The 13,387-nt window shown below is 45.8% G+C and overlaps 1 protein-coding gene across 3 annotated transcripts in view; it reads right to left on the bottom strand.

The window, feature by feature from the left end:
• Window positions 1-411: 411 nt before the first annotated feature.
• The window catches only part of SHISA6 (shisa family member 6), a 256,966-nt gene continuing 243,990 nt past the window's right edge, over window positions 412-13,387 (bottom strand). For 2 of the 3 annotated variants that reach the window (XM_055576502.1, XM_055576501.1), the window contains 2 exons: window positions 2,909-3,061; window positions 412-1,083 (listed from right to left, as the gene is read on the bottom strand). In XM_055576502.1, the coding sequence (XP_055432477.1) occupies window positions 533-1,083; window positions 2,909-3,061 (704 nt within the window). In that variant the 3' untranslated portion in view covers window positions 412-532. Of the gene's footprint in view, window positions 1,084-2,908; window positions 3,062-7,349; window positions 7,407-13,387 lie in introns of all 3 variants that reach the window. The other variant, XM_055576500.1, reaches the window with a different exon arrangement.

Raw genomic sequence — 13,387 nt, forward strand, 5'->3', positions numbered from 1 at the left:
ACCAGTGAGTTCCAGCGGGCAGAAGAGAATCATTATTGTGCTTATGGACACAGCAGCTCCCTGGCTCTGAGAGAGCGAGCAGGCAGTTTTTAGGCACTAAGAAGATTTCTGTGATGCGGTTTTAGGTGAATGAAAGAGACCGTGGAGCCTATTCCGTCAGCCCATCGGCCAAGTCAAATCCGGGCAGGCAGCTTCCGGCCAGGGTCTCTTGGCCGACGGACCTGCAGCTGAGCCCCCAGGAGAAGGAGGGGGAATTGGGAGAAAGGGACTTGGTGACAGTGGGGAAGGGGAGGGAGACCCGGGCCTCGCCCCTCTCCTCCTTCCCCTCCGATTCTTCTGGAACAGTGAGGGTGACCCCTCTAGATCCCAGGTCTGCGCACGCGCTGTGCCAGGCCACCGGCCGAGTCCCAGGAGTATGGCTTTCTGGGAGAGGCGGCCCACCCCCGGCCCCAACAAGAGAGGACGAGGGGAGGGGACCCGTCCGGGCCTGGAAGCTGCAGCCCAGGCCCCTGCCGACCCCGGCCCCCGCCGGTCACACGGTCACTTCCGTCTTGCTGGCTGTGTAGCAGGTGTGGTGGCCCGGGATGTAGTGCAGCTGTTCCACCGTGTTGTGTCTGCGCGAGGCGAAGGCCTGGCGCTTGGCCGCCGTGCGGCTCTGGCCCAGGGTGGCGTACGAGTTATCCGAGGCACTGGGATGCGAGTGCATCTTGGTCATGCGGTAGCGGTCCAGCACAGGCGTGGACACGAAGACATCCGTGTGCGAGATGGCCCGCGCCAGGGACTGCTCCGGGAAGGCCGTCCGCTCCGGGGACAGCAGCGGGTCCTGGGAATGCAGGCGCTCCGTGGAGAGCAGCTGCTCATCCGAGAGGAGGCGGTCGTAGGGCAGGCCGAAGTCGTCAGGCAGGCCTCGCTCCAGGGAAAGGACCCGGTCCTGCGACATGGCCCGGAGGGGCCGGCGGGGTCGCTCGCGAGGCAGCGGCTTCTGTTGGGACATCTGGATGACGTTGAGGGGGAGGGTGCCGCGGGCCGCCAGGTCAGGCAGGTGCCGCCGCCTCATGTAGTACTCGTCAGCCTCCTTGTCCGCTGCAGGGGAGAGACAGGGTGAGAGCAAGAGAGAGAGCAGTGAGCCGAGGGGGACACCGCAGTGCTGCAGCCAGGAACGCGCTGGAGTGATGCAGCCCAGAGGGGTCGACGCTGTGCTTCTCCACTACCCCTGCAGGTTAGTCTTTGGGCTGGCTTGGTTGAGTCGCTCGGTCGGGTCCAACTCTTTGCAGTCCTATGAACTAGCCCACCAGGCCCCTCTGTTCATGGGATTCTCCAGGCAAGAATACTGGAGTGGATTGCCATCTCCTTCTCCAGGACATCTTCCCGACCCAGGGATTGAGCCAGGTCTCCTGCATCGCAGGCAGATTCTTTACTGACGGAGGCACCAGGGAAGCCCTCCGGGGTCTTGTCAAATGCAGAGTCAGATTCAGACCTGGCTCTGGGGTGGGTCTGCAAGTCAGCCTACTTCTCCAACAAGCTCCCAGGCGATGCTGATGCCCCTACTTCTTGGACCCACTCTGGGGTTAAGGGACTCCCTCAAGGTCCCCGTGGAGTTCAGGGCCAACTCCACGGCAAGCCCATGACCCTGAACTCCTGCTCCAGGACTGCTTCTGTCACACCATGGTCCCAAAAATGAATAGCTCCCTGGATCTTGCTGAAACTCCCAGGTAGCAGCCGGCAGCTTTCTGATGAGGTTCAGAACCTCTGTCCAAGGAAACAGGGTTGAGAACCAGCCTCCTACTAGAATAAAGCAGGATGCTCCATCCAGGAAGCACTTGTGAAAATGCTTCCTGGTTACTTAGGAACATACCAACACCTTCTCTGGAGTAACAGCCTATGCCTGGGAAGCCAACACATGGCACAGGTTCAAGTCTACACACGCTTCGCCTGTGCCTGCAGCACGAGCAGGCCAGGGCAACCCCATATGTGCACCTTGTTCAGATGCTCCGCCTTTCCCTGGATCCGGAAGCTCACCCTTGAACTCACCCAGGATGAACCTGCCTTACCCCACAGGTGAGGAGTGAGGCTTCCTACAGACAGCCTTCCAGATGTCTGCAGAATGTGGGGTTCCCCACATTTAACCATAGAAGCTCGCTGTGCCGCTTTGGAGGTGGCCAGTGTTGTCTGCTGAGCTGAACTGCTATCACAGTAGGTCACTCTGTACCTTCAAGTGCATGCTCGGCCCTGTAGCCGGGTGGTCATCAAAACAGACTCACTGGGCAGTGGGGGCAAAGGGTCCAAGGGTTGGAAAGCTAGAAGAGAAGACTCCTCCCACCATATACCTTCTTGATATTGTAACGTCTGAAACATGTCAGTCTCAAGAGCCTCCCCAGACTCAAATGGCAGAGCTGGGATCATGGGATGACCTGGGCTCAACTCATGAAATGGGATGTATGCACGGAGTGAGGGGTCTCAGGTTCCCAAGACAGAACTGATGGAGTTAGGGAGAGAGCTGGTTTATAGGCCCTTCCATAAGCCCAGGTCTCTGGGAAGAGCCTCAGAGAAAGCTCTGGCTTACTCCAAGACAGAGAGCAAGGGAGGCCCAGGCTTTGAAGAAGGTAGGTGCGGGGTGAGGCTGGGGGAAGGCTTTTTCTTGCAGTTAATGTGGTGCATGAGCTAAACCACTGCCTCCCATGGGAATGTGGGTCTGAGGATCCCTTGGCCTCCACTCTACTGAGGGAGAAGATGGACTCATGCTCTAAAGAACAAAAACGAGGGGCTCGTCTGTTCTCTTCTTCCACTTTCTGTTTGTTCTTGGGACCCCACCCCATGCCCTTAGGTGTGGGGCAAGACAGTGAGACACCAGAAGATGTCATGGAGGCCTTGGAAGCAGTCCCCAGCCCTGGGAAAGTATCCCACTTACTTAGCCTCTTCAGGGATGAGTACTTGCTGGGGTGGGTCTTCACTGCAGACTCATAGGATGGGGGCAGGTGGGCCAGGTTCTGGAAGGAGCGTGAGAAGGAGAGGTCATAGGGCTCGGTGGCCGATGTCAGGATGTTGTTCATCCGAGGCTTCTCTGCAAAAGAAGGGAGGGGTCGTGGTGTTAATGGGGATGAAGTTTTGCAGGGGCAGGCAGGAGGAATGTGTCCAGGTTTCAGCTCTTGAGCCCATCCTGCTTTCCTGGGACCCTGTGCTAGGGCACAGGCAATTCTGGCAACTTGATTTCCCTCTGCTCAGCTCCAGTTGCCAGCAAGCCGGCAGGGCAGGAACTTTTGGCTGCACTGGCTATAATGGCAGGTTACCCTTCCTTGAATGGCAGATTCTTTCTCCCAGTACATCACTGGGCTGTCAGATGAAAATGGAAGCCCAGTGGAGCTGAGGAGGTGGGTCATAAAATCATTCATTTTGGTGTGAATAGTATTAGGCAAACTAGTTCTCAGGTTCAGAAAAATCTAAGTTTGAAGGAGAAAGAGGGAGAGTGACTGATCTCATCTGTGTACCCCTAGGACTGGGTCCAGGACCTAGCTCCACTGAGACTCCACCCCACGCTGTCCATGGGTCATTTCACCTCTCACACTGCCCCTTCCACCTTTAGCTCCTCCAAGCCCTGCTCCTGACAAGGCACTGTGAGCTACAAAGCTATTTCCTCTTATTCCAGTTCCTTCCTCTGAATCCCCCTTAGCCATCTCTCAACTGCTGGAGGAAAGAATGTAGGCAAAATGTCTAGCGTGTCATTCTGTTTTTCTCCCTCCATCCCTTGAGACAGAACCTTGAGATTCCAAAGTCTAAGAGAGAGAAGGGAGATTGTTCAATGCCAGACCTGCAGAAAAGAAGGAGGGGAAGACATGGGGGAAAAAGACCAAAGAGAAGTGAGATGAATGACTAACGAGGTGAATGAGCTGGTCTGGGTTCTGGAGGCCAGAATAGGAATAATACAAGAGTCAGGGGATGGGGGAGAGAAAATGCAGGTATAGGTGATGAGTGGCCATGTAGATGGGGAGCAAAAAGGAATGGAGAGCCTGGACAGGAAGACAAGCATGCCTTGGTGCTTGGATGACTTGATGTACAGCAAGAAGTCAACAGGGAGTGCTGGAGAAACAGTGGTACCATTCCCAGAAATGAGGCAGCTGGGTGGCTCTCAAATCATCCCTTCTGATTTGGGACTCCCAAGTAGGGGCAGGCTCTAACTTTGGACAAGTGTATCAGAGGACTGTGGTTCCCCATCCCCAGCAAAGGGAATGCTATGAACCTTGAGACAAAGAGAAACTCTTCTAGGCTTTGTTCAAGGACAATCTCAATACAGGGAACTCCTGGCTTCTCTATCCTTTCCCGCCTTCATGGTACCCTCAACTCTGGGGATGGAGCCAGGGAAGCCCAGCCAATGATCAGGTATTCACGCCAGCTCGGTACATATGTGAGGGGGTGGGGGGAATGCTCTACATCCCTGGGTGATCAGAACATGCTGTACAGAAAGAGCCTCTCTTGCATGGATGGGGCTGGTGCCAGGGAGTGGAGTGGGTAGGGAGCCAGGAGCACTGCTACCCAGAGCTGGGCAGGAGCTACCAGTCCCTTAGCTCTTGTGTCTTCACTTTGGGCCATGCTCGAGAAGAATGAACTTCCTCTGCTTGTGGGCATCTTTCTTCTACCAAGGACATCACGCAGCGCACCCACTTCCAAATGCAACGTTGCTGGATATTCTTACCCCTCACTGTTCTCCAAAACCTGCCATGGAGCCAAGGCCAACCCTTCCTTGCTTTCTGCCTCCACCGTGATTGATTGCCTCTGCCCCCTCGCTCATGCTGTCTCTCCTCTCACAATCGTTTCCTTACTCTTCCTCTATCCAAATTCTCCCCTCCCTTAAGACTCTTTGCTGTGACAATATGACATCTTTTCAGCCCAGAGTGGCATCTGGTCTTCAAGCCCCTGTTGCTCTTCTGGTCAGTACCCCCCAGTTTAGTGTCTGTGTGGTCTCTCATCATCTGACTCTAGCTGGTCTTGTTGATCTCCAAAGATTGCCGTCTCCTTGACAGCAGAAGTTTTGCTTTTCAGTTTTTCTGATGCCTCCACAGTGCTTGGCCCAAAATAAGAATTCAGTTAATGCCCGTTGGCTAATCAAGTAGACACAGGCCGCCTCCTCTCTTGAGAGTCGCTCTGCCAGCTCCTGGGAAAAGTGAAACATCCAAGGAAGGAATGAAGGGAAAACCCTGCTTCCACTGAGCTGCGAGCTGTTCAAGTGCAGGTACTGGGTCTCATCTATCCTCAGTCTTCTTGCATCAGGTGGCAAAAGAAGACAGGAAGAAGAAGAGGAAAGGAAGTTTCCTCCTTAAGTCCATTCTCTTTATCTGCATCTCCATTCCTTCCCTGAAAATAGTTTCATCAATACTGTTTTTCTATATTCCGTATGTATGTGTTAGTATCAAGAGGGAGATATATATAATTAAGGCATATATATATATATAACTATGTCTGATTCTCATTGTTGTATGGCAGAAACCAACACAACACTATAAAGATTATCCTCCAATTAAAAAGCAATAAATCAATAAATAAAATTTCACATGGATCACAGCTTTGAGTAACTCAATGAAACCATGAGCCCTGCCATGCAGGGCCACTCAGGACGGATGGGTTATGGTGGAGAGTTCTGACTGACAGACTGTGGTTCGCTGGAGAAGGGAATGGCAAACTACTTCAGCAGTCACTCTGTCCTTGAGAACCCCATGAACAGTATGAAAAGGCAAAAGTAAATTAAATAAAGGCAAAAAACCCCCAAAAGATTGGTTCCTCCATTTGTATTCAGGAGGCTGTGCTTGTGTAGGCTTCTTCTGGGGAATATCAACTCAGAGTTAGTCTTTCAGAATGATACTGAGCAAGCAGACATCCTCGCTTGCCTTTTCTGAATCCTCTTCCTGCTGCTGCTTCATCACCACGGGTGTCCCCCAGGCTTTCTGCTTCTGCCTTCTGCTTTTCTCTTTCAGCCTTCTCGCACAGATTGCCCCTACTCCCAAGACTTCTGTTGCTGCTTCCAAAGCATAACTTACATCTTCGGCTGTTATCTCCCTCCAGACTTCATGTCTGTATTTCTAACTGCCTTATTGAATGATTTTCCTTGCAGATCCTATAGTCATATCCAGCTCTCGATGTCCAGATCCAAACTCACCATCCACAGCTCCATCCCACCAGCAACACTGGCTGCTTTCCTGATTTCTTAGATTGCTTTCATAAGACCTTTCATTCTCTCATTGATCGTGACTCTCCATTTCACTCATAATTGACTCTTACCAGCCATATTCAGTTAGTAACTAAGACTTCCCAATTCTTTCTCCCAAATACTTCTTAGCTGAACCCTTCTTCCTGTTCCTACTGTCAACATCACTGGTGGTACCAGCTTCTTTTAGCTGATCAGTGTGATCAGTCTGACTTCCCCCAGTTCTACTTTTTCCTAGACCCTGCAACTTGAAACACCTTATTAAACTGTTGCTTTCATCACATATTTTCATTAGGAGCCTAGCACTGGAGGGGGACCTCAAGATAGTTCACTTTTGTTCTCCAAATTCTACTGCAGAAACAGAGCATAGTCCGACATGAGAGGTGTAGATCTCTCTGCCACGTGAGCTGCAGAATTTATCTTTGTTTTGAGTTTCTCTCTCACTAAAATTTAGTGATGTTTTCATTATTTAGCAGCAAAGACAGAAGATGACTGATAGCTCATAATTTACATGGCTGTCTTGTGTTCTATCAAGTTTTAAGCATGCACCAAAAATAGTTTTTCACTGCAGTTCTAAATGATAAGTTGTGATCTGATGGGAGGATGTTAACACGTAAGAGGGAAACATGGTTTTGTAACTCTTTGGCACTTTGCTGACACACACACGCTCTGCAGCTTTCAGGTTCTTCCTCTGTTGGGAGCTAAAGCTCAAGTCATCCAGTTTGGTTTTGAGTTTTATCCAATCTTAATTTTGGGGGAGGATCGATAGAGTTTTCCACATCTCATGTCATTCCTAAATGGCACCACAAGTAGCCCTGGGCAAAGAAAAGTGTTCACTCCTTGCTGTGGACACATGAAACTTATGGCTGCAAGAAGTGATCAAGATTGTAAGTGAAATGGATTAAGAAAGGGGCTTTCTCTTCCCCTTTCATGGCAGAAGATCACTTTGATATCAGAGACAGACATTAGGGGGGCAGTGATCTAAAAGTGAGAGTGAATCACTGTGGCCCTAGAAGAGGGCAGATACCCGGCTCCTTACACCACCCTAGTTTCAGTGAGCCAGTGACCATGCTTGATGCCATAATTGGCATCAGTAGCTAGGATGGAGCCACTTGGGATGAGGATGGAATGCAGAACGCTCTCAATCATCTCTCACCATGTGTAGGGGTCTGGGTAGCGCTGCTTAAAATTGGATGGTTATACTGATGATCACCTGAAAATCACAGAAAAAATTTTTTTAAAGAAGAGTTCAGGAATTGCGTAGTCTCTTCAACACAGCAGCACCTCTGTTGACCTCTGCTATGCTTCTCTGAGTCAAAGGAAGCACTTCCAAGAAACCCAGGCCTTTGCATACCCTAGAAACAAGGCAGGGTCCTTCCTCTGATGCTTCTGTTTCTCTTTTTCTGCATTAGGGCTTCCTCTGTCATCACAGCGACCCACCTACACCTGTAGATCTGGCTGACCAGCATCAGAAGCTTTGTTGGGGTGGAGGAGGAAAAGAATGGAGACTGGGGGACATTTGGCAAATATGCATACATGGGATAGAGAACTGAGCAGAGGAAGTAGATCTTTTTGGGGGGAGGAGGGTGTTCAGGCATGGTTGGCCAGGAAAGGGATGCCCTAATGTAAGGTGCTTGCATCTTATAGAGCTTTAATTTGTCCTGGGTCTTTATACACAAGTATCTGGGTGTGTCCTGAGAGGTAGTAAGCTGACATGAACCACCTACTGCCTGGGATCCAGAGTCCTGGATCCTGGTCGCTGTCCTGCCTATAAGTGACACAGCCCGCTATTCAAAAGCATTGGTTTTAATTAATGCAAAAGTTCACATTGATTGAACAAGCCACACAATGAATAGAGTCATAGTTGCTAAAGTCAGGAGTCCAAGGCTTCTAAAACTGAATGAAGATTTGGCTTACCACCAAAGCACAGTTCAATATAGTATTATTGCTTCAGTTCAACATTGTATGTTTGCTTTTTGTTGGTATGTGCATCTTATTTCAACCAAAGCAAAGGAAGGAGGAGGCATGAGGTCTTAGCTTGAGTTTATCTAAATCATGGGTCACAGCCCTGCCATCCTCTTAGGTCTAGATTTGCTTCCATTTCCGGGATGAAATCATCTTTCCTATCTTTGGCATTATACCCTCTTGTTACTCATCCTTAAGCTCTTTCACTAGATCCCCTTTTCTCTTTAATTCTCTAAATACTAGCATGTCATGAGGCTCGGGGTCTATCTTCTTACCCAAGTTGAGAGGTTTCAAGTCTACACCTCTGACCTGAGATCTATCTGGTCTGTGGGGTTAGATTTTAAGCTGCTTATGTCTGTCACCATGAAATTCCTGCTCTTAACCCAAACCATTGCATCCTAAAGAGAGCTCATCATGTTATTCTCTGCTGCTCAAGCCCTGTCCATGGTACTAATGTTCCATGGGCTTGGAAAGCTAAAGCGAAACTTCAGTTCTCATTCACCATTTCCCTCCCTTCATCTTCCATATCCATCCAGTGAATGCCCAAATTCTCTTCATATGGCAACCTCCTAAATCCAGACCCACAGTATATCTTTTTTCCAGATTTCTCTTAGTTCTAGTCTCTAGCTATTTCCAAGACAAACCGTCTTATGTACTACCACCAAACAAAATTTCCCATACCAATGGTATTATTTATATCATTCCTTTGGTTCAGAGCAAGGTCTTTAAGGACTCTATCCAGTGGAATATAGTTTGGGGCAGAAAGCCACCATTTCTCACACAAAGACCCTCTACCTTCTCAAAGCAGAATATTAAGTTATTTCCAAGGAAAAACTATTTGACAGACACTGAACCAGTTCTACCCTGGATCTGGATTTTAACCAAGAAGAGAGAATCCAGGAGGAGAGATAAAGGGTAGTTTGTTTTGCTTGTCCTTTGGAGGTGAGGAGAAAACCAACTTAACTGTTTTTTGTTGTTATTGTCATTTATTTATTTGTTTTTAAACAATATGGCAGCAGCAAATAAAGCAGTTGCAAGTAATGAGAGAACTCAGATTAAATAGTGGAGAGTAGCAGAGAGAAATACTTCTTTTTTTCTCACTTTTAAAAAAAAGTTTTGGCTGCACTGAACAGCATGTGGGATCTTAGTTCCCTGACTAGGGATTGAACCTGCACCCCCTGCATTGGAAACATGGAATCCTAACCACTGAATCACCAGGGAAGTCCCAGAGAGAAGCACTTCGAATCTTCCATTTAAGAATCCAGGTGTTTCTAGGAAAGGGAGATGATTCAGGTTCATTTAATAATTCCTGGTACCCAGCTATGCCCCAGGCTCTGTGCTAAACACTTTCATATACCTTCAAAAACTAATCTTTGCAATGATTTTCATTGCAGTATATCAATATTGATATATTATTGACTTGCTGATTTCCAGACACTGTGAAAAACCCCTCAAATATCTTATTTGAAGTAATTATCTTTTTTTTTTTTTTACACGTGAGTTTACAAACAGGATAAATGTCTTGAATTTAGATAGTTTGTTTACAAGGGCAGGGCTTTTCCTTTTGTTTGAATCTCACTTCAGGTATTTTGCTAACATTTGATTTTTTTTCACATACTGAAATTAAGCAAAAGCATCTACAGAGGTAGAAAATTAAACCATCGTAAAATAGTCATGATATTTTGTTATCTTTTCTTTTGTTTCCCTCCCCCGATACATTACTATGTGTATGTTTACATACACACATATACACACCCAAACTTAAATCACAATGAATAACAATTTGCATTTTTCATTTGCACAAGTGAGAATCAGATTATGGTGCTTAAAATAGAGAAAAATATGGTGATTTGATCATTACAGTTTCATTAAATAGCAAATGCATAAGGTTATTATTCCCTGTACCATTTTTACAGTAACAAAAGAAACAACCCTAATGTTCATACATACATGTACATATACATATATACACACAAAGATAAATATGTGTAGTTTCCACATATGTAAGTATTTTCTATTTTTAATCAGTTTCTTTTATACTCAATGGACAACATATCTTGAATATATTTTCATGTTTTCAAATAGTCTTTGAAATATTTTATATGGTTTCATAATAGCCCTTTCTATAGAATAACCTATAGTGTATTTCTACATATGACTTAAACATAATGTTTATATACATATATATATATACATAAACATTCCCTTATTAATGTGTATTTAGATTATTTAAAGTTCAATGAATTTACACCAAACAACCTTGAACACAACTCTTTGTCCATGTCTTACTTCTTTAGGCAAATAATTAAAAATGGCATTTCTTGGTCAGCACAATGACAGTTGCCTTGTGATGTGATGAAGTGGGTTAATGGATTGCTTCCTATTGAATATTCGTCTATTCCTAGGAAATACATTATTTCATTTTTGTGTCTCATTCTTTCCTTACAACATTGGATCCCATCTTATTTAATTCCTATGTATTCATAAAGAAAATTTGCACTTTTGTGCGAACATGGCAGGGCTTTTTGTATCAAGATAATGATTCTGTAAAATCAAGTGCACTTGTTCATCTTTCTGTATGCCTTGGAACTATTAATAGAGCATATGAAAGATGTGTTCTTTGAAAGTTTGAAAGAGTGCAATAAGAAAAATGCCTGCTATCTTTTGGGGAGTCTGGTTTGCACAGTGGTAGGGAATTGGCTTGTCATTTTACTGACTGCACAACAGCAACTTTGAGAGATAGATGTTGTTATCATCACCGATTTAGTGTTAAGGAAACTGAGGTTTAGAGAGGCTGAATAATTTGCCGAACAGGTGAAGCTGGGATTCAAGTCCAGGCAGGCTGGCACTAGAGCCCACATCCTTATGTATTCTGCCTCTCAGACTTGGCAACATTTTCCTTACATATTGATGCCTTCACATTTTCTAATTCTAATTTCAGTTTGTAATTTCCATTTTTTTATAAGTCCATTGAACATTTGAAACTTTATTAGCTTAAAAGTGTAACATACCCTCAGAAAACCTCCATACAGGAAACTCTATTTCTTTTCTCAGTCTCAACATCCTGTATTAATATTTTTCGGATCATCAATGTATTCCCATCATTCTTCTTTTTCAAATAACTACTTCTTTACATATCAGAGCTTTTTATCCCTTCATGTCTTTATTTTATGCTTTTGGATCTGTTCATTTCTGCCTCCTAATTTTCTTTGGTTTGGTTCATTATTCTTTTCTAATTTTCGAGCCTGAATCTTCCGTCTGTGTATTTTTACTTTTCTATCAACAATATCGGGTCTCTAGCTCTGAATTTGTCTCTGACACAGTCCCATGAGTGCTGATATGCAATGTTCTTATTGCTGTTAAGCCCTAAATGATCTGTAATTACAGCTTTGATTTTTCTCTCTGACCCAAGATTTCTGTAGCAGAGTTGTTAAATTTCAAAGTGTTTGGGTTTGTCAGTTTGAACTTTTGCCATTAATTTTCTGTTTTATTGTATTGCGGCCAGAGAATGGAGCCTGTACAATTTCTGCCTTGGAGACTTGACTTAGGTTTCCTTTGTGGGCTAATATATGATCAATTTTTGTGAGTGTTTCATGAATTCTTTAAGAAAAGGTATTATTTTCTTCTCATAGAGTATAAAATTGACATATATCTATTAAATCAGACACATGAAATATATTATTCAGCTCCTCTCTACCCCAACTCATTCTTTGCCTACTTAATCTGTCAAAGACTGAGGGTGGTATCTCCACTCTTCCACTATTGTTGGAAGTGAAAGTGAAAGTCGCTCAGTCGTGTCCGACTCTTTGTGACCCCATGGACTATACAGTCCATGAAATTCTCCAGGCCAGAATACTGAGGTCGGCAGCCTTTCCCTTCTCCAGGGGATCTTCCCAACCCAGGGGTCGAACCCAGGTCTCCTGCATTGCAGGAGGATTCTTTACCAGCTGAGCCACAAGGGAAGCCCAAGAATACTGGAGTGGGCAGCCTATCCCTTCTCCAGGGGATCTTCCCAACCCAGAAATTGAACTGGGGTCTCCTGCACTGCAGGCAGATTCTATACCAACTGAGCTACCAGGGAAGCCCCCACTATTGTTGAGTTCCTGTCATTTTCTGTCTGCATCTGTTATAGTCCTGGTTTTACATATTTCACAGTTACCTTGTTCAGCACAAAAAACCTCATGGTGCTTATGTCTTCTTTGTGGCTTGTACCCTTTATCAACATTAAAGAACCCTTTCTGTCCTATTTAATGCCTTTATTTTTTTTTTGCCTGTAAGTCCGCTTGATCTGATATTTATATTGCCAACCCAGCTTTCTCTTTGTTTGCATTTGCCTGATAAACTTTGCCCATCCTTTTGTATCTAACCTTTCTGTGTCATGTTATTTTATCCTTGTCTCTTGACAAGAGCATAATTTTAAGAAGATTTACCTATGTGCTTTGGTGTGTTCTGGGTTGCCTTGATGGTTAAACGTGAGTCCTCCTGGCTCAGAAAAATTGTCCTTCCTTCTACTGTCATATCCTCATCTCCCTATTATACGTGCATGTGTATGATATGACTGCCCTCCACATGGCTCAAACTCTAGGTCATGGTTAATTTGGCTAGGTATGAATACTTGACTCACTTGCGCCCATTGGAGCTCCTTCTCCAGAAATCAGGAACCATTAAAAGAGAGAGATTTGGTCTCTCTGCATGGCTGGACACATGACTTGTAAGCTAGGTAGCTGTGGCCAGTCTTGTCAATTTGGAAGAGAGAAAGTCAGTCTTCAGAGACGGTGCCACATCATAGTTTATAAAAAAAAATGGTGACATTATATTTCTCGTCCCACACACTCTCCTGAAACCTTCCCATTCCCCCACTGGATAGAATATATTCTCTTTTTCTTGAAACTGGAGGGCGCTCCTGACTTCCTCAATGAGCATGGTGCAGCAGAAATAACATCGCGTGCCTCCCACAGCTAGGCTGCAAAAGATGATAAGGCTTTCACCTGGCTCACTCTTTCAATATTCACACTTCAATCCCAGCCACCATATTGTGAGGAAGTCCAGACCATGTGCAAAATCTGACTTCAGAGGCTGGCCTAAGGTTTCCATCAATAACCAGCATCAACTTCCAGATGCGTGAGTGAGGAAGACTTCAGATGATTCCAGCCACCAGCCTCGTAGGTGTCCAGGTTAACACAAGTGGGTAAGAGACGAACTATACCCACTGAAGTGAAGTGAAGTGAA

Source organism: Bubalus kerabau, chromosome 4 (genome assembly GCF_029407905.1).
Source record: "Bubalus kerabau isolate K-KA32 ecotype Philippines breed swamp buffalo chromosome 4, PCC_UOA_SB_1v2, whole genome shotgun sequence".
NCBI classification, from domain to species: domain Eukaryota; kingdom Metazoa; phylum Chordata; class Mammalia; order Artiodactyla; family Bovidae; genus Bubalus; species Bubalus kerabau.